General features: G+C 44.8%; 1 protein-coding gene across 8 annotated transcripts; it reads left to right on the top strand.

Moving 5' to 3' along the window:
• Positions 1-603: 603 nt before the first annotated feature.
• On the top strand, positions 604-17,605 carry LOC139536944 (CXXC-type zinc finger protein 5-like). 8 transcript variants are annotated; one of them, XM_071337685.1, is made up of 4 exons: positions 604-725; positions 840-908; positions 7,767-8,794; positions 16,231-17,605. In XM_071337685.1, the coding sequence occupies exons 3-4, from the start codon at positions 7,988-7,990 to the stop codon at positions 16,273-16,275; spliced, it is 852 nt and encodes a 283-aa protein (XP_071193786.1). In that variant the 5' UTR covers positions 604-725; positions 840-908; positions 7,767-7,987; the 3' UTR covers positions 16,276-17,605. The 8 variants fall into 8 exon arrangements, with proteins under 8 accessions (XP_071193786.1, XP_071193791.1, XP_071193794.1 ...); XM_071337690.1 differs by having other exon boundaries at positions 840-912; XM_071337693.1 differs by lacking the exon at positions 840-908 and having other exon boundaries at positions 612-725; positions 16,234-17,605.
• The last annotated feature ends 1,238 nt before the right edge of the window (positions 17,606-18,843 follow it).

Below are 18,843 nucleotides of genomic sequence, written 5' to 3'. Positions count from 1 at the left end.
ATAATAATGAAGTTCTACCATCAACACAATTATGTTGTTTTGCAAATCAGACTCATTGCTACTGGAAAGGGGAATTGCAATAGCGCATCTTACCATACTTTGGTAGGATTAGGCGATTTTTTGAATAAGGTAATAGCCTAGACCTTGACACTTCGCATTAACAGGCTAGGTTTCACACACATGTGGATGTCCATCACTGAAAATCAAATAAGAGAAAAATATTCGTTTTTGTCCGTGCAATATTAACCATTGGATATGTTTCCATATTGATGGATTGCACTGTAAAAGTTATGTGTAAACATGAATGTGTTAAAGGAAAGTTAAGTCTTAAAGAGGTATGACGAAATATCAACGTGCGCTCATACAGAGAGAAACACATCATAATGTGCATACAGCCAGCACTCCACAACAACCACTAAAATGCATCTCAAAGTCATAAATATGTAAAGCTTTAATAACAAACATGTTCTTCATTACACGCCCCTTGAATATTCAAAGTCGATCACCTAAAAGCCTCGAGAAGAGTAATACATCTCTATATTTTAAAAGGTTTAGGTGATATATTATTTTCTGTCGCCATGCTGCCGAAAGTCCAGTTCGGTTTTTCCGAGAAGCTCCAAAAATCGATGAAATGTGTTTGCATGTTCTTCTCCGCGAGCGGGGATGTAGGTAGGATTGCGAGAATCGAAAAGGTTGGAGATCCCACACGCTCAGCTTCCGAGAAAGTACGTTTTACAATAATTTATTATTATATTTCCCTCTTGTTCTATACAGGCGAGGACTATATTAATTTAATTGGTTTAGTGTAAGGTTTCTTTCCTTTATTTTTTTACATCAAGCTCTACGGTAGGCTTGGAGACGGACGGCTTGGACAGTGGGAGCCCTCCCCTCCACTCGGAACCGCTTTGGTAGGTGCGAACAAAAAAGAGCCAGTGTTTGCAAATATGCAGATACATAAGAGGGAGGGGGGATCATACTTTGTTGAAGTCTGCTGAAAGTTGGGATGTCATCTTCCTAACGATCAAGTTAACTGGGAGAATGGGAGAATGGTTCTTCTCAAACGTGCTGGTGCAGACCATACGCTGGCACCGCAGAGACCGAGGTTTCAGATCATTGAGTCCAGACAAAAGGTATTTTTTTGTGCTGCTTTAATGTTAGATACAATTAGGATTCGCGGGTCTCGGATGCATGTGATGCATGCACGGTTACTGGCTTGTTATTTTTGAATGGCCATAAAAGTCATTCTGCTGTCACATTTGATCCTCATTTGTACATTTTTCTTCGATCATTTGGCAATGCTCTAGAGGTTTGTATAATTGTGGAGAGCTGTTCTTTCATTCAAAGATTTTTGGGGTGAATATTGAAAGTGTGAATCATCTGTTAATGACATGCGCTCCAAGAAACTCTACGCTCTCCAGAAATATTTTCCATTGAAATTATGTCAGTTTGCATTGGGTCTTGATGACGTTTATGGTTGTAATCCTTTTAATGTCAGGTGGTGATGAGGCATCTCTTTACCTAGAGATACATTTAAACGGAACTTTTATTTTCTGCAGTGTTCCCTTGAATCATCAACAAATGCTTTTGTGAAAATGCATAGCCTAATGGCTGAAAAACGAGCAAGATTTTTGGGATTTGTTTTCGATTTAGCCTATAGCCGAGTCATCCGAAGAACAGTATGCCAGGTGTTCTCAGAGTGATTTTATTGTAGAGCGAACGTGTTTGTTCTTCATTGTTCCGCATGCGACGATCAGCCAGTCTCTTGCGCGCGATGTCTCTGTGCTGTATCGCGGCTGCAAGCCTGGATTTACGGCGACCCCCCTGGTACTGCCGCAATCCGCCACCGGTAGTGGCGCTCTTATGCTGCATGTTTATGCAAATAATTAGTCACGATTTAACACAAATAATTAGTAACGATTTAACACACCATCGCATGGATATACTTTTGTTTATTTTAACTCAGGAATGGGGGGAAAACAGAGAGGCGCAGCAGGTTGGATATTTAATTCTGGTCTTTATAAACTTCCTTGGGTCTCGTGCACAAATGTGCCTGACGGCGTGTGTGCGTGCTAGTGTGTGTGCCAGAGAGCAGGGGGGGGGCGACTGAGGGAGAGGACTAGAAAGATAGGTGTGCGTGTCTGCGTGATCGTGCGTTTGAAGGGAAGGGAAGTGTTGTCTTTGGTTCTGCATTACCTGAACCAATAAGTAGCCTCTAGCTGAGCTACCTTGCAGCGTCCCACAACATAGACTTGGCAAGGCTTGTTGTTAGATGTTTTGGTGTTATGATTGATGCCAAAAATGAATATTTATTTCTTAATAGGCCCACATATTATTTTTTACACTGACAGCAAATATTGACCGAAAACTATTGCAATAAAGGCGCTATTATGCCGTATTGACAGTATTATCTATCCCAATTTTAATACCCAAAATAGTTTAGGCCTATCTGTTTATTTGTTAGCCTACTAGGCCCGCTCTTTTTAAAGACTGTGGTTATTTTTCATAGGGCTAATGAAGATTTTATGAATACAGCAAATACTTTGCGGAATATTAACTCTATGTTCTAAAAATCGAAATGATTCATTAGGTCTATATCATGCAAACTTCAGTATGACTTTTTCCACTTGCAGATTTCAAAGATTGTTCAGTTCTGATAGTGGGTTAGTCCATTTTGTTTGTATATTCCATACAGAGCTCCCTTTCTCGTTGGCCTTGGGGAGCCTGTATGGTCAGACTCCTTGGGATGGTTTATTCAGCAGAGAGGGGCCAATTACCGCTGCGCGCTGACCTCCAGGGATGAAGCACGAGCCATGTCTCTAGCAGCTCCCCCCTGACGTAACCAGTTCGCGAGCAGGGAGAGTGGGTGCTTCAGTCGAAGTATAGTTGGAAAGTATTATTATGTTTTATAGTGGCAGTCCTATTTGTGATGCTATTAGGAGAAGTTGAGCACGAGGAAGAAGCTGTGGTAGAAGTTATAACCTACGGCTACCATTCGCATGATGGGTAATGACGTCACTGAGGAAGATACATTTCCCACAGTAATATACGTTTTTTTTGCACCAACCTGTTCCTCATTATGCATTCATCCTTGCTTTTCTAATCACCATCATCTCAACAGTATCAGCATTTGGGATAATTCTATTCAGAGAGAATACTTTGGTTACAGAAACTGGGGGGACTGTTGAGTGACAGAGAAGAGATGATCAGTCTAGGGTCAGGAAGAGATATCATTTGAATGGGAAAGGGGGATACTTAATCAGTTGTCCAACTGAATGTATTCAACTGAAATGTGTGTCCCGCATTTAACCCAACCCCTCTGAATCAGAGAGGTGCGGGCGGCTGCCTTAATCGACATCCACGTATTCTGTAAGCCCGGGGAACAGTGGGTTAACTGCTTTGCTCAGGGGAAGAACGACAGATTTTTAGGGATTTCAGGGATTCGATCCAGCAACCTTCCGCTTACTAGCCCAACGCTCTAACCACTAGGCTACTTGCCACCCTGCACAGAGGGAGTGTGTGAATGACATGGCGGAGGCGCAGAGTGAGCCTGATATTAGGAGAACGAGTGAAAACAAGAAGGAATGTGGTCAAGGGGCAAGGAGTCACTGTGAATGATATGGAGGTGGGACAGAGACTATTATAAAGTCATGGCCTTGACGTTGGAAGACGGATGGTAGAGTGAGAAAGAGGCACTGAGATGGTTGGGAAAGATAGACTGTGAATGACGTGTTCACGTTTGATGGAGATGGAAAGAGTGCGAAGGATATGGGTCAGACAGAGAGACACTCTCAGCATAGATGGAGTGAGGCAAGGACACCAGAAAGAGAGAGAGAGACACACACACACACACACAGGCATATACGTTAGTGGAGCAGGCGGGCGGCCCTGTAGCAGCAGCGAGAGAGAGCAGAGCCCTGGTCAGACTCAGAGCAGGAGAGCAAGGAGAGGAGCTGAGTTGCTGGCTCCGGTCTGCTGGCGCCACGGACCCCTGAGCTGGTGAGAATGCGGGGGCTGCGCTCCTGCCTTTGAAGCTTTACCTCCCACTAATTTTGGCCTTCCAATTTCCACACACTGCGCAGACCCCATCCTCTCTCCCTCCCCTTCCCTTTGTTTCCCTTATAAGGACTGGCCCGGCCATTTCCTCCGTTTTTCTCAGGGAGGTGCTTGTTTGTGAGTGGGGACAGGTCAGTGGGATAGTGTGTCTCTTCATAGGAGGTTGGCCATTGAGATCTTTCAGTTGTACACACTCTGGATAAAGTATTGGAGTCAAATCCATTTCAGTCCATTTTAATTTATGAATGAATTGGGAAAAATACCCACCCAGCAAATTGGTTGTTTTTCAATAAGGATTGTGCAAATTAAATGGACTCATAGAGAATAATAAGATGTTCCCCAAGAGACACTGTCAAGCAGCATTTTAACCCTCCTGTTGTGTTCGTTTCATGTTAATTAATTCTGTGTTCCTGGTCCAAAATGACCGCCCCATTATAGCTGATTATAAATCCATAATAATACATATATTATCACCTAATGTTGTGTTAGATCTTTTTATCAACTTCAGTTCTTGTGAACATTACAAGTTTTGAACTTCTATTTGCTATTTATGGCCTGTAGGCCTCATTGACCTGAGCTCATACAAGTCGTTTTTGAGTAAATAAAGCATAATGTATGGATTATTATGACTACAACAAATACTCAGATAAAACATTTTGTGCTATTTATCACAGACTACTTTGTGTCAAAGTTTAACAAGGACTCTCTCCTCCTCACCAGTGTCATGATCAAAGATATGATCAAGAGCCTCGCATACAGTATATCGTTTGGTCATTGTGCTGCCACAGAATGAATTGTGAGCAAGGCCTCAAAAAAGCTTTATATACTAGAGCTGCGAGAAAAGTTCTATATATTATTGAAACAATGTTGCGATTGTTTGTGAGAATGCCAACAGGTGTGGTTCCCGTGGGTGAAAGATTCTACTGGGGAAAGGTTCCCGTGGGGGGTTACCATGGAAGCCAAGAAGGGGAGTGAGGTGTGTGTGTGTGTGTGTGTGTGTGTGTGTGTGTGTGTGTGTGTGTGTGTGTGTGTGTGTGTGTGTGTGTGTGTGTGTGTGTGTGTGTGTGTGTGTGTGTGTGTGTGTGTGTGTGTGTGTGTGTGTGTGTGATCAAACACACATGCATGTGGGAGTCTGGGCGAGGAAGTGTGTCCATCTGATGAATGGGCATGTGCCTGAACTCAATTTTATGCACTAATTGTAGTCTCAGTCATTCATTGCTAATGACGGGTCATTTTTGACCGGGAACACCACAGGTGCACAAAAGTTAAATAAAACACCCAAAATGTAATGAAAATCATCAAAATGTATCTTGTGTGTTCAGATGCCCTGTGTGGACAAACTACATTTTTCAGAGAGAGAACTTGTAAATCGGTCCAATTTGACCTTGAACACAGCAGGAGGGTTAAAAGAGTCCTCCACTATCTGTGCACATCCTCCATTCTTTTTTGAACACAACATTATTGATTATCATAGGCTATACCACCATTATATGTGAATACAGCTAATTGGACCGAAAGTAGGGCATCCACAAGGCATAATGATGAGTTCAGATTACAACATTAGTACGTTATCTTTTGTACATGTTATTTGAGAGTTGATGATGTCATGAAGTATGACAACCAACAAACTTACAGTGTTGTAAGTGGTCAAGATGTGTTTGTTTATTTTTCTAAATGGCTGTTTGTGTGTTATTTCAAAATCAAAATGTATTTGTCACATGCGCCGAATACAACAGGTGTAGGACCTTACAGTGAAATGCTTACTGACAAGCCCTTAACCAACAACGCAGTTTTAAGAAAAATAACTTTTAAAAGTAAGAAATAAAAGTAACAAATAATTAAAGAGCAGCAGTAAAATAACAATAGCGAGGCTATACACAAGGGGTACCGGTACAGAGTCAATGTGCCGGGGCACCGGGTAAGTCAAGGTAATTGAGGTAATGCTAACAAATACTAATTGAGTGTATGTAAACTTCTGACCCACTGATAATGTGATGAAAGAAATAAAAGCTGAAATAAATAATTCTCTCCACTATTATTCTGACATTTCACATTCTTAAAATATAGTGGTGATCCTAACTGACCTAAAACAGGGCATTTTTACTAGGACTAAATGTCAGCAATTGTGAAAAACTGAGTTGAAATGTATTTGGCTAAGGTGTATGTAAACTTCCGGCTTCAACTGTACATGTAGGTAGATTTATTAAAGTGACTATTCATCTACAAAGATTTGATGAATGCCTATATACACAAGATATTCAAACTATGTCAACATCTTTGCTATAGTCAATAGAAGAGTTTTGTTCCAGAACAATATACACACATATTTTTTCATCAGAAAGTATTTTTTATGGGTACCTTCATGTGTTTGTAAAATATTAGTGTTCTCATATTTCTCATTCATGGATTTTAGTATTAAAATGGGGTTTGTTGAAAAACGCCATACATCCATTGTTTAGTCGGAATGGATCGTTCATATCCTGTATATTTGACTGTGATATGTGGTTGTCTCACCTAGCAATTTTAAGATGAATGGACTAACTGCATGTCACTCTGGAGAAGAGCATCTGCTAAATGACAAAATGTACATATTTTACATACAGATGTCATATTACTTTACTGATACATTTTGTAAAACTGGAGAATTTTTTTGGGGGGGAGTTTGTCACAATTGTATCATTTTTTACAGTTCTTTATTAAAAATGTAGTTATTTGTTACATTTTACTGTGTAAAACCAAGCAATATTATGTCTCTGAGAGTGTGGCGGATATGTAGCATTTTGCAGCAGAACATGATTATTTGTCTCTCTGAAATGAATCCATCAAGTGATAGATTTCAAACACAGCACATTTGAACCACCCCAAGCCAGGATTAGATAAAAACACACCAATCTCTTTCAAAAGTTCTTTAAACAATAAAAGCTTATATCCCCGTATTTCTAATACTGGATATATTGCATTTTGGAATGAAACTCTTCCATTAAATAAATAAACAAATGTTTAACATTGCCACATGCCAGGAGATCCTTCAAAAACATGAAGTGTGACCCTAACCAGCAGCGGTACCACCACTAACACTAAGTCTACGTTTCTGTGAGTAGGAGAGCGGGATGGCAAAGTGGGGATTGTTCATGGTCTGATGTCTTAATTCATGTGAAAATGGATTTCAATTGTGTCTGCATGTAGTGTGTGGGAATTATTGTTACAAATCCCTTTGATGGAAAGAGTGAGTCTCCACAGGCCAGCTCTTCTTGGTTTTCTCGTGGGAAATACTATGGCCGCATTCAACCTAAACCTAAAGGGTGGGAATTCGCTCGTAAATTGGTGAAATTGGAGGAGAAAACATAGCGGTGTCTGTTCTCTTCTGTCGCTGTCATGTAGTATAATTCATGTTTTGTTCTGAATGTTCTATTGTGTATTGCAGCCGGGGGGGGGGGGGGTTGATGAACATTTAGTTGTGTAAGTGGACACATCATCCCGGGCTATTACACTGTGGTCATGAGTTGTTTAGATACACACTGTCTTGTTTTTGCAGCTTTTTCTTTCCCCCCACGAGCTGTGTTCAATCTAATGACCAGGTAAACATTACGGCATGGCAGAGTTGCTGTCCCATTTATATCAATGGAGTCGGTTGTTTACTAAGATGCTGTCTAGGTCCAACACTGAGCCTGTTATTGAAGGACCCTTCTCGCTCTCCTCTCTCCCTGTGTCAGTTTGTAGGTTGCCAGTGAAAGGATGTGGATGAGGGCTGAGGTTTAGAGCGAGAGCCAGGGCTCTAGGGCCTGCCTGTGGTTGGCTGGCCGATTCGTCCACAGCAGGGAGGCGCCACCTCACCTGGGCTCAGAGCAGACTGTGAGAACCTACCGGCTCCCCCTCCTCTGCTCGCCCCCTGTCCCCCTCCCGCCCCGACCCCCAGCCCTGCACGTACTGGACCATGTCTAGCGGACGGTCGGAAGGAAGCCGAGACCGGACAGCCGAGGCCCTGGAGCGGAACAGCTGCACGGAGGATGTCCCTGTCATTGAGCGCAGGAACCGCAGTGGCATCATCAGTGAGCCCCTGAGTAAGAGCCTTAAGAGGTCCCGCACCCTCTCCCAGTACACAGCAGCCTGCCCCACCAACACTAATGGACACGCACACCACAATGGAGAGGCCAAGAGCCACCCGGCCAAGCCCCAGCCGCCCCCACAGCCCCAGCCCACCGTCTCAGCGCTGGCGGCAGCCAAGCTGGACCGGACCCTGGAGCAGGTCTTGGAGGGACAGAACGGCCTGCTGCACTTTGCCCAGGCGGCGGAGCTGCTAAAGAGGGCTGGGATGGAGCACATGCTGCTGCCGGGGGGCATGGGGATGGGGATGGGGGGTAGCGATTCAGGCTCAGGGGCAAGCGACTTGGAGGGTGCGTCTGCTGTGGACTCTGTTGGCGGTGTTGCGGACTTCCCGTACGGTGTTGGAGGCGGCTTCCCGTTCAACCCGGGGCTGTTCATCATGACACCGGCAGGAGTGTTCTTGGCCGACAGCGCGCTGCACATGGCCGGCCTGGCCGAGTACCCGGCGCAGAGCGAGCTGGCCTCGGCCATCAACTCCGGCAAAAAGAAGCGGAAACGCTGCGGCATGTGCCAGCCCTGCCGCCGGCGGATTAACTGCGAGACGTGCAGCAGCTGCCGGAACCGCAAAACGGGCCACCAGATCTGCAAGTTCCGCAAATGTGAGGAGCTGAAAAAGAAACCGTCTGCCGCTCTGGAGGTAAGAGATGACATAGAGTGTCATAGAGGGTCATAGAGTGTCATAGAAGGGTCATAGAGGGTCATAGAAGGGTCATAGAGGGTCATAGAAGGGTCATAGAGTGTCATAAAAGGGTCATAGAGGGTCATAGAAGGGTCATAGAGGGTCATAGAGTGTCATAGAAGGGTCATAGAGGGTCATAGAGGGTCATAGAAGGGTCATAGAGTGTCATAGAAGAGTCAGGCAGGTTGGGCTCCCGAGTGGCACAGAGGTCTAAGACACTGCATCTCAGTGCTAGAGGCGTCCCTACAGACACCCTGGTTCGAATCCAGGCTGTATCACATCCGGCTGTGATTGGGAGTCTCATAGGGCGGCGCACAATTGGCCCAGCGTCGTCCGGGTTTGGCCGGTGTAGGCCGTCATTGTAATTAAGAATTTGTTCTTAACTGACTTGCCTAGTTAAATAAAATACAGTACACAAAAAAGATGCTATCAAGAACCTAAAAGGGTTCTTCGGCTGTCCCCATAGGAGCCCTTTGAAGAACCATTTTTTAGTTCCAGGTAGAACTCTTTTGGTTCCAGGTGGAACCCGTTTTAGGTTCCATGTAGGACCCTTTCCACAGAGGGTTCTATATGTAACCCAAAAGGGTTCTACGTGGAACCAAAAAGGGTTCTACCTGGAGCCCAAAGAGTGTAGGTGTGGAAAGAGTGTTGTGAGTTTACCTTAACCATACACACTTACAACTCAACTTTATGCGTGTATGTATAGAGCGTGACACTGCTCTGAAGGGTGTGGAGCGACTTTTTGATGGGGCGAGGCTTTGAGCAGGGCAGGAGAATAACAGGTGGTGACGAGGGGGAGGGTGTGAGGGGGTAGACATTCCCCATGGGGTCTCTTTAATCTGTCCTCCACACGCACTGAGCAAACCCCTCTCCACACCCACCATGATACACAGCTCTTATTTTACGCCCCTCACAGAACAGGTAGATTGTGCGTTTCTCGACTGGGGGGGGGGGGGGGGGTCATTGCATGTTCTGTTAACACAAATGTGTGTGTGTGCGTGATGTTTTGTGTGATATGTTACCAAATTAGTGTGGCCTCGCGGGTCTGTGTGTAAGGAAGAATGAGGAGATAGAACGAGAGAGGGTGTGATGGACTTTTTAGGATTGTAAGAGTTTCTGTAGATGTTTGAGCGAGACCGTGTGTGTTGCAGTGCGTGATATTGTGGATGTGTTTGTGTGTATATGTTTTGGATGGGTAGTATGTGTGGCAGAGCATATGTGTGTGTGACATGGTCCATCTGGCCATGGGGTTGTCATCTGGAGCACCAGGTGTCAGTGTGGCACAGGCGCCCCCCTCTCGACCGCTCTCTCTCTCTCCTGTGGCACGCCTGTTTTGGCTAAATTGCCTCCAAACTTCTCATCTGGGTCACCTCAGTGGCACTGGGCCCAAACTCAAATCAGTGTCGCCCTTTTGTGACCTCAGAGAAGTTCATGTGGCGTATCCGATCGTGTTTTTAGGCTACCTTTGACAATTACATTCATGATGTCAGTGCTGTACAACAGCTCTGATAAACATGCGATGACAAATGACATAACGTCCCTGACAATATTTTGGTGTATTACCTCAATTGTCACGATGACATTACGCAATATTGAATTACCATTAAGAGGGGTAAAGCAATTGACCTCTGTTAAAGAGGTGAGCATCACATACAGAAGTATAGGACTCATGTATGGTTCCTTTCTTAGATGGAAATACAATGGTGATGTTTTTAGGTTCTGCTGCCTGGGTATCGACATTTTTTCTCTGTCGGCCTCTGTTCCTCCAATAGCGACGCCGACAATATCTTACGCGGATACTGTGCATGTGCTATGCTAGTACACAATCCTGTCCTGACCATAACAAGTGGGCTCTCTAACAATGTATGTTACACTCTGCAGAATACTGTGATCCTGAATATCCCCCTGTTGCTACAGATGTACTACAATACTCGCGTTCATGAGACAGTGGGGTATCATCTGGTGTAATCTGGTCATTGTGCTCCGAGCACACATGCAACAACTCAGATTAATCAGGGCTTGACCCGCATGTCCCCCCATCGTCGCTTTTGTGATCAAGACAGGATTCCACTTCAGATGTCACGTCATATGGTTTCACTGTGAACAGCCATAACCTTACACTGAAACAGTTCTCTTAAATAATCAGATGCTTGTGGATGTGTGCTGGTAATAGGGTTCCCTGTATGTTATGATTTCCTGTATGTATGTTATATGGATTGATAGTATGCTATCAATGGTCACATGGTAGAAATGACCACCAATTGTTCACAGCATCGGATCAACAACAAGTGATTGACTATGCATGACTGCAACCTTTACTATTAACTCGATGTCTGCGTTTGTTCCCCCGAAACCACAAGGGAGAATCGTACAAACTAATCTCAGTTTCCCATGGATTTATGTCAGATAGTAGTAGGATTTTATGCTGCTAATAAAATCAGATTGCTTGTTGTCGTGTTTTCCTCATGCAGTGCATCAGCGGTACAGTCATAGCAGGGGACTTGCTGTGATATTAACGGGACAAATATGTACACACCTGTTTAGCATTTCCATTTGGAATAGTTTAGCATGGAATAAACTGTTGACCTCTCCTTCAGATTGGGTTAGTTCGTCTGTCTTAAAAATGGTGTGCCTGATCTGAACTGGCCGTCAGCAGGCCGTCCACGGGCCAGTAGGTCAGAGAGTAGACTCGCACAGTCGGTCAGTAGGTCAGACCGAGGTGTGTCATCATAGTACTGAAGGTCAAAGGTGAGAATAATGGCACAAAACATACTTTGTACAATAACACATCTGATATTTGGCCTCAGTATCCTACTTTGATCTTCCAGATTTGTGTGTTTATAATTTATTAGGGCTTGCCTGAGAGGACTGCCGTTCGTGTTCATCAATGGAGGGGGTTCGTTTAGTCTGTACAGTAGATTACACTGCTTGTACTATCAACCTATATTCCCCTATTAAGTATCATCACACTGTGGACAGTACAGATAATATTTTATAGTTTACTCTGTTTTATGTTCTGTTAACTGGGGAATTATGGAATGGTTCAAAAATATTGCCCAACCCACTCATTACTCTTGGTCACTGAGGTTAGGACATGTTCAGTGACACCAGGGCAGCAGCACCCGGGACAAAATGGATGGCCATGATCATCCGGTCCGGCTCGTAAGCAGCACGCCACAGTCATCTGCTGTTTGCTTCAGCTGGAGTGTAGTGGAAACAGCCCCAGAGTGTCACATCTCACATAGCCTGCTGTCTAACAGGGAGGCTAATGGATGGGGATCACTTAGCGAGGTGGCATAGACTGTTAGCCATAGTGCTTGTAGTGTGTGTGCGCGTGTGTGTGCGTGTGCGTGTGCGCGTGTGCGTGTGTGCGTGTGCGTGTGTGTGTGTGTGTGTGTGAGTGAGTGAGTGAGTGAGTGGGTGAGTGAGTGGGTGAGTGAGTGAGTGAGTGAGTGAGTGAGTGAGTGAGTGAGTGAGTGAGTGAGTGAGTGAGTGAGTGAGTGAGTGAGTGAGTGAGTGAGTGGGTGAGTGAGTGTGAGTGTGAGTGTATTTGTTCGTAAAAATGTGTCATGGCTCAATAACTATTTTAATGCTTGGTTTGTTTTGACCTCTTCAGACGCCCGAAATCTGGGAAAAACAGGTTGTTTTTGTGTTTTGTATACATTTTCTCAGACACCTCAGCGGCTATCACTGCTTTTGATAACATATTTATAATTCCTTTATTACAAATTTGCAACAGATTTTATTACAGGTTTTAATTGTTGGTCTGTGTGTTAGTTGTTTGTTTTTGATGCACGTGAGTGGACATTAGTTGAAGTTTATACAGTCTGATGTGGTCTGTGTATGTGAGAGTAGAAAGAGAGGCCGCCGGCTCGATGCTTTGGGGGTGTTGAAGGTTTCCCGTCGAAACCTCATGGCAGACTAAAGATGGCTGTAAAAACAGAGTTAGGGGGAGGTAGCGTGACGAGGCCCTTGCCACCTCACACCTCGCTGGCTGGAGATGTCTGGATTTATTTTGGGAACGCTACATTTGAACAGAAATAGACGGAGCCATGGAGAAGTAGTCCCTTTCTGCAGCATGCTGCATTTTCACAGCGGGCTCAGTCTCACTGTTACTATTTGCTGTCTAGGTGAGAAAAGTATAGATTTTAGGTCAAAATTGGTTTTCATATTGTGTATTTATTTGAATGCTTGTGTGTTTCTGTACTATGGTCTGTTGTTTTGGATTTGTTTGTCAGGGTCACTTGGGGCCTGGGGGATTGTTTTGTTTTTTGTGAATGTTTGTTTGTGTGAGTGTATACATCACTGCTTGACGAACATTCTGCTATGGCTGTGTGTTTGTGTTGGTGTGTCTCAAGTATCGTATGTCTGATGACAGATCAAGGCGACCCACTACAGGCGTTAGATGTCTGGTGACATGGCCAGTCTGAGGCATGCAGACACTGGAGCCAGAGAGTTTTCACTTAGTGTTGTGACCCCCCCCCCCCCCTCTCAGAAACCAAATGGCAGACTGGGAGAGCAGACTGACGCAGAGACACACAGGCATGCAGACTGACGCAGAGACACACAGGCATGCAGACTGACGCAGAGACACACCGGCATGCAGACTGACGCAGAGACACACAGGCATGCAGACTGACGCAGAGACACACAGGCATGCAGACTGACGCAGAGACACACCGGCATGCAGACTGACGCAGAGACACACAGGCATGCAGACTGACGCAGAGACACACAGGCATGCAGACTGACACAGAGACACACAGGCATGCAGACTGACTCAGAGACGCACAGATCAGTAGGCACGTTGCCAGCCAGACACACAAACTGCTAGGAGTAGGATAGACAGGTACGGACAGACAGACGTACTTGCAGGCAGCTAACCCCACATACAGCAGTGGGGTTATTGACTCCCATAGCCTACCTACGAGAGGGGAGAGATGACATCACGGTCTAAAACTGTCCGAGGTCTCTCAGCATCAAGGGTCAGGGTGAAAGGGCTCTTGTGACAAGTGGACCTGGGGCTGTCCAGTGGGAAGTGATTGATGGGAGTCTTTAGCCTAATGCTCTGCTCTAAAGAGAATGCTCCCCTATGGGCAGGTCCTGGATCAGCTGTCCCCACCACAGTCAAACTGTGCCAGGACAAATAAGATAACAAATTAGATACTGGAGCCATTTCAGAGTATGACCTGTTCTGCTAACCAATTCTCTCAGTATGTGTGCTGAAGGAAGGCTAGCAGGCCCCTGGGTGGGGGAAGGCATAGGCTATATGCAGCGTCCATTGAGGAAAGTAGCAGTAGCATATTCATAGTTAAATCAATAAGCAGAGATTAAGATGCTGCACATTGAAATGGACACCTGGAATGGATTGTGACCTTGGGAGTCCCCTCCCCCTAGGCCAGACATGACAAACAAACGTGTTTATGCAGAGTAGAGGTCACAGGTGTTGGCTCAGAGTTTTTTCCTTTTTAAATGTACTGGTTCCCAGTGAAAAAGGCCTTGAGGTTAGCATCTATGTGCCTGAGTGTCATAGGTGAAAGGTCATTAGTGAGGTGCTTATGGACCTTGCACCACCTTGACCTCCTTGCTTTTCTAGTGTCCAACATTGATGGACTTTTGCCCTGGCTGTAAATATAGGACATTTTCAGTATTTCTCTGCGCGTGTGTTGACGTGTGAATCCTTCGCGTGCTGTCTGTGTGTATGACTGACAGGCGAGCCAGTTGCAACCTTCTTACTATCTGTATGGTGTGTACGTCGTTTAGATTTGTGTCTGAATCGTGTGCTTTTTGTGCGGTTGGGATTCGTGCCTGTGTGTGTGGAGGTGTGTGTCTGCATGTTCATATGTGTGAGTGGAGGTAGGCGTGAGTGTGTGTGAGGGACAGTGCTGGACTCGGGCAGGAGCTCGCTGGAGCCTCACATGTTCTACTGCTTCAGCTCCTGTTCCTCTTGTAGGATATTCGCTCAACAGTACTGTGGAGCTCCTGCACCTAAATATGAACAGTACCCAAATGGAGAACCGGCACCTATTTCAGTCCAAGTCAAGCCCTGGTGAGGGAATGAGTGTGCGTGGGTGCGTAAGTGTTTGTGACGCTACTCCTGACTGGCCCCGGGCAGTCCTAGCTAACGTGAGATTCTGTGCCGCAGTAGAGTCGTGCTTTTCAGAACGCTAGCCGTGCTGCAGCTCTGGGGACTGAGCCTGAGCCCCAGTGGTCCTCTGTCTTATGACTGGCAGGCGACCACTGGACCCCTGCAGCTGCATTGCATTGGTGCCTGCCCTGCCTAGTGCAATGCAGTCAGAGCTGGAGATCCCACACAGAGAGGAGTGAGGGAGGAACAGAGAGAGCACTGTCACCCGTGAGAGTGGTGTGGTGTGGTGGGAGAGGTCTGTGACTGCGTGGTGACTAAATAATGAATGTGCCATATCGAGTTTCACGTGGAGCCAAGGCCATTGCCCATGGCTGATGAGGGAGGAGGGTGGGGTGTGGGCCAGAAGGCCAGAGAGAGGTGATGGAGGGCTGGGAATATGTCTGTGTGGGACGCAGTGATTTCACTGATAGAGCCTGGGGGGGAGACAGACACAGAGAGAGACAGAGACAGAGAGAGAGAGACAGACACAGAGAGAGACAGAGAGACAGAGACAGACAGAGAGAGAGACAGAGAGAGACAGAGAGAGACAGACACAGAGAGACACAGAGAGAGACAGAGAGAGACAGACACAGAGAGAGACAGAGACAGACAGAGAGACAGAGAGAGAGAGAGAGAGAGAGAGAGAGAGAGAGAGAGAGAGAGAGAGAGAGAGAGCAGAAGACAGAGTGTTAACACATGTTTCCCATGCCAATAAAGCCCCTTGAATTGAATTGAATTGAGAGAGAGAGAGAGAGAGAGAGAGAGAGAGAGAGAGAGACACAGAGAGAGACACAGAGAGAGACAGACACAGATAGAGGCAGAGACAGAGACAGACACAGATAGAGACAGAGAGAGACAGAGAGAGACAGACACAGATAGAGACAGACACAGAGACAGACACAGAGAGAGACAGAGAGAGAGACACAGAGAGCGACAGAGAGAGAGAGAGAGAGAGAGAGAGAGAGAGAGAGAGAGAGAGAGAGAGAGAGAGAGAGAGAGAGAGAGAGAGCAGAAGACAGGAGTCGGCAGATATGGAGGGTTATGGTGTCTGTAAATGTGTTTGATGTGGAGATTTGATGTTTTCTGAATCTATTCAATCATTAGTCTGGGGGAGGAAAACGTCCACAGAGAGAGAGAGAAAGAGAGAGAGAATACAAACTGCAGATGTTGCAGTTTAGAATGGGTCTCGGGATGGGTTGTCTTCTTCAGCCTGTATCTACTAACCCTCTCCTTCCCTCTGCTCTCTCTGTTTTTTTGTTTCTCTAAGAAGGTGATGCTTCCTACAGGAGCAGCATTCCGGTGGTTCCAGTAAGACTCTGACCCTCCTCCACCCTTAACCCTACCTACCCAAACCCAAAGCTCTGCGATCAAGTGCAATGCCAACTCTCGCTTGGATTGTCTCGGCACGGACACTGGCTGACAAGCAAACAAACAACGAAAATATACAAAAAAACTAAACAGAAATTATACAAAAATAACCAATTGAGTAATGGATGCACCTGCTTATTCCTTGAACCAAAAATTTAACATAAAGAAAAATATCTATGGCAACTTTCATTCCCTTTTCTATGTTTCCATTTTGGTACCTTTTGTCCTTTTTCCAGCAGGTTTTTTCTGTCTCTCAGACATGGAACTGTTCATGGCCAAACAGAAATGACGGACTGAGTGTTGGACAATCAACTCATTTGTGTGTTTGGTGTTAACGTTGTTCACGTGTGGAAAGATACAGTACTTGTGTAGAGAATGTACATTTACGGCTATATTTTAAAACCAGTGGCTAATGGCAGGCACTATTGTAATTTTAGCACCATTGTTCTTAAACTTAAACCCTTGTCTATTTCATGATTTGTTTTGTTTTAAGAATATTGTTTTGAAACGGATCAATGGTTGTCTTTTAAAAGAAAAAGGAAATATTTCAAAATGTAAAAAAATACTTCTCGAAATGAAATAGCAACCGTTATCCCGTCGGGCAGAAGTCCAGGGGATTCTTTAGCAGGATGATGCTATCCTCCAGAGAACTGGGATCTCCCCAACCAACAAACCAACCAACCAACAAACCAACCAACCAACCAACCGTGTTTTCCACGCCTGTATTTCCAAGCTTTTTATTTTGTGAAACTGGCAGCCTTACGTTCCTGTGGCCCAAACTAGTGTGTGTCATGAGGATCCCAACACAGAGGGCGACAGCACTAGGAGACAGCACTTCCATTTGGAATAGCACAGAGGGTGACAGCACTAGGAGACAGCACTTCCATTTGGAATAGCTTAGCTCTGGGTCTACCCATTTGAACGCACTGAAACAAGATTTCTTAGTTTTTTCCCCGTTTTTTTTCTTTATGTTGCTGGTAGCTACATCTTTTAAAACAACAGCGATGTTTGTATTCATTTAGAAAATTGGACTGGTTTTGTGAATAAAAACGAATGCATGTATTTGTGTAAACATTTACAGTTCTGATGTTTGTTTACTTGTCTTTGCATGTTTTTTTTCTAAAACAATGACGGAATTTAGAAAATTCTGAAGTATGAAAATGTCCGGTAATCTTAAACATTTGTTCCCTTTTCATATCATTGGATATAATAATAAAATGGATGGGGTGAGAAATACAACTCATTAAAGCAGAATCAGGAAATGGTGAGTTTCACCATGAGTCCTTGGTTTCATTCATTCATAGATAGTCAATACAGACAACAACCATAGTGTGACAGGGTAGGAACCACGATTTTGGTCAGTGTTTCCCAGGATGCCCTAATAAGGGTTGCAGCTCAGAAAGTATAAAAACACACATTAGTTCTCCTCAGACAAGAGCTTAGTACCTGAAGGATCTACAGGACCTTCAGAAAGTATTCACACCCCTTGACAGGGGTGTATATTAAAATTGATTACATTTAGATTTTGTCACTGGCCTACACACAATACCCCATAATGTCAAAGTGGAATTGTGTTTTTGAAATGTTAGCAAATTAATTAAAAATGAAAAGCTGAAATGTCTTGAATCAATAAGTATTCAACCCCTTTGTTATGGCAAGCCTAAATAAGTTCAGGAGTAAAAATGTGCTTAACAAGTCACATAATAAGTTGCATGGACTCACTATGTGTGGAATAATAGTGTTTAACAGGATTTTTAAATGACTACCTCATCTCTGTACCCCACACATACAATTATCTGTAAGGTCCCTCAGTCGAGCAGTGAATTTCAAACAATGATTCAACCACAAAGACCAAGGAGGTTTTCCAAATCCTCGCAAACAAGGACACCTATATGTAGATGGGTAAAAAAAAAAGCAGACATTGAATATGCCTTTGAGCATGGTGAAGTTATTAATTACACTTTGGATGGTGTATCAATACACCCATTAACTACAAAGACACAGGTGTCCTTCCTAACTCAGTTGCCGGAGAGGAAGGAAACCGCTCAGGGATTTAACCATGAGGCCAATGGTGACTTTAAAACAGTTACAGAGTTTAATGGCTATGATACACTATATGACCAAAAGTATGTGGACACATACTTGTCGAACTTCTCACCCCAAAACCATGGGCATTAATATGAAGTTTGCTGCAATAGAAGCCTATACTTTCCACTAGATTTTAGAACATTGCTGCTGGGACTTGCTTCCATTCAGCCACAAGAGCATTAGTGAGGTTGGGCACTGATGTTGGGCTATTAGACCTGGCTCACCGTCCGCATTTCCAATTCATCCCAAAGGTGTTCGATGGGGTTGAGGTCAGGGCTCTGTGCAGGCCAGTGAGGTTGGGCACTGATGTTGGGCGATTAGGCCTGGCTCACCGTCCGCATTTCCAATTCAGGGCTCTGTGCAGGCCATTCAAGTTCTTCCACACCAATCTCGACAAACCATTTCTGTATGGACCTCGCTTTGT

The sequence above is a fragment of the Salvelinus alpinus genome, chromosome 13, assembly GCF_045679555.1.
Source record: "Salvelinus alpinus chromosome 13, SLU_Salpinus.1, whole genome shotgun sequence".
Taxonomy (NCBI): Eukaryota; Metazoa; Chordata; class Actinopteri; order Salmoniformes; family Salmonidae; genus Salvelinus; species Salvelinus alpinus.
Note: the sequence above shows the minus strand (reverse complement) of the source record. Positions and strands in the feature narration are given on the sequence as shown.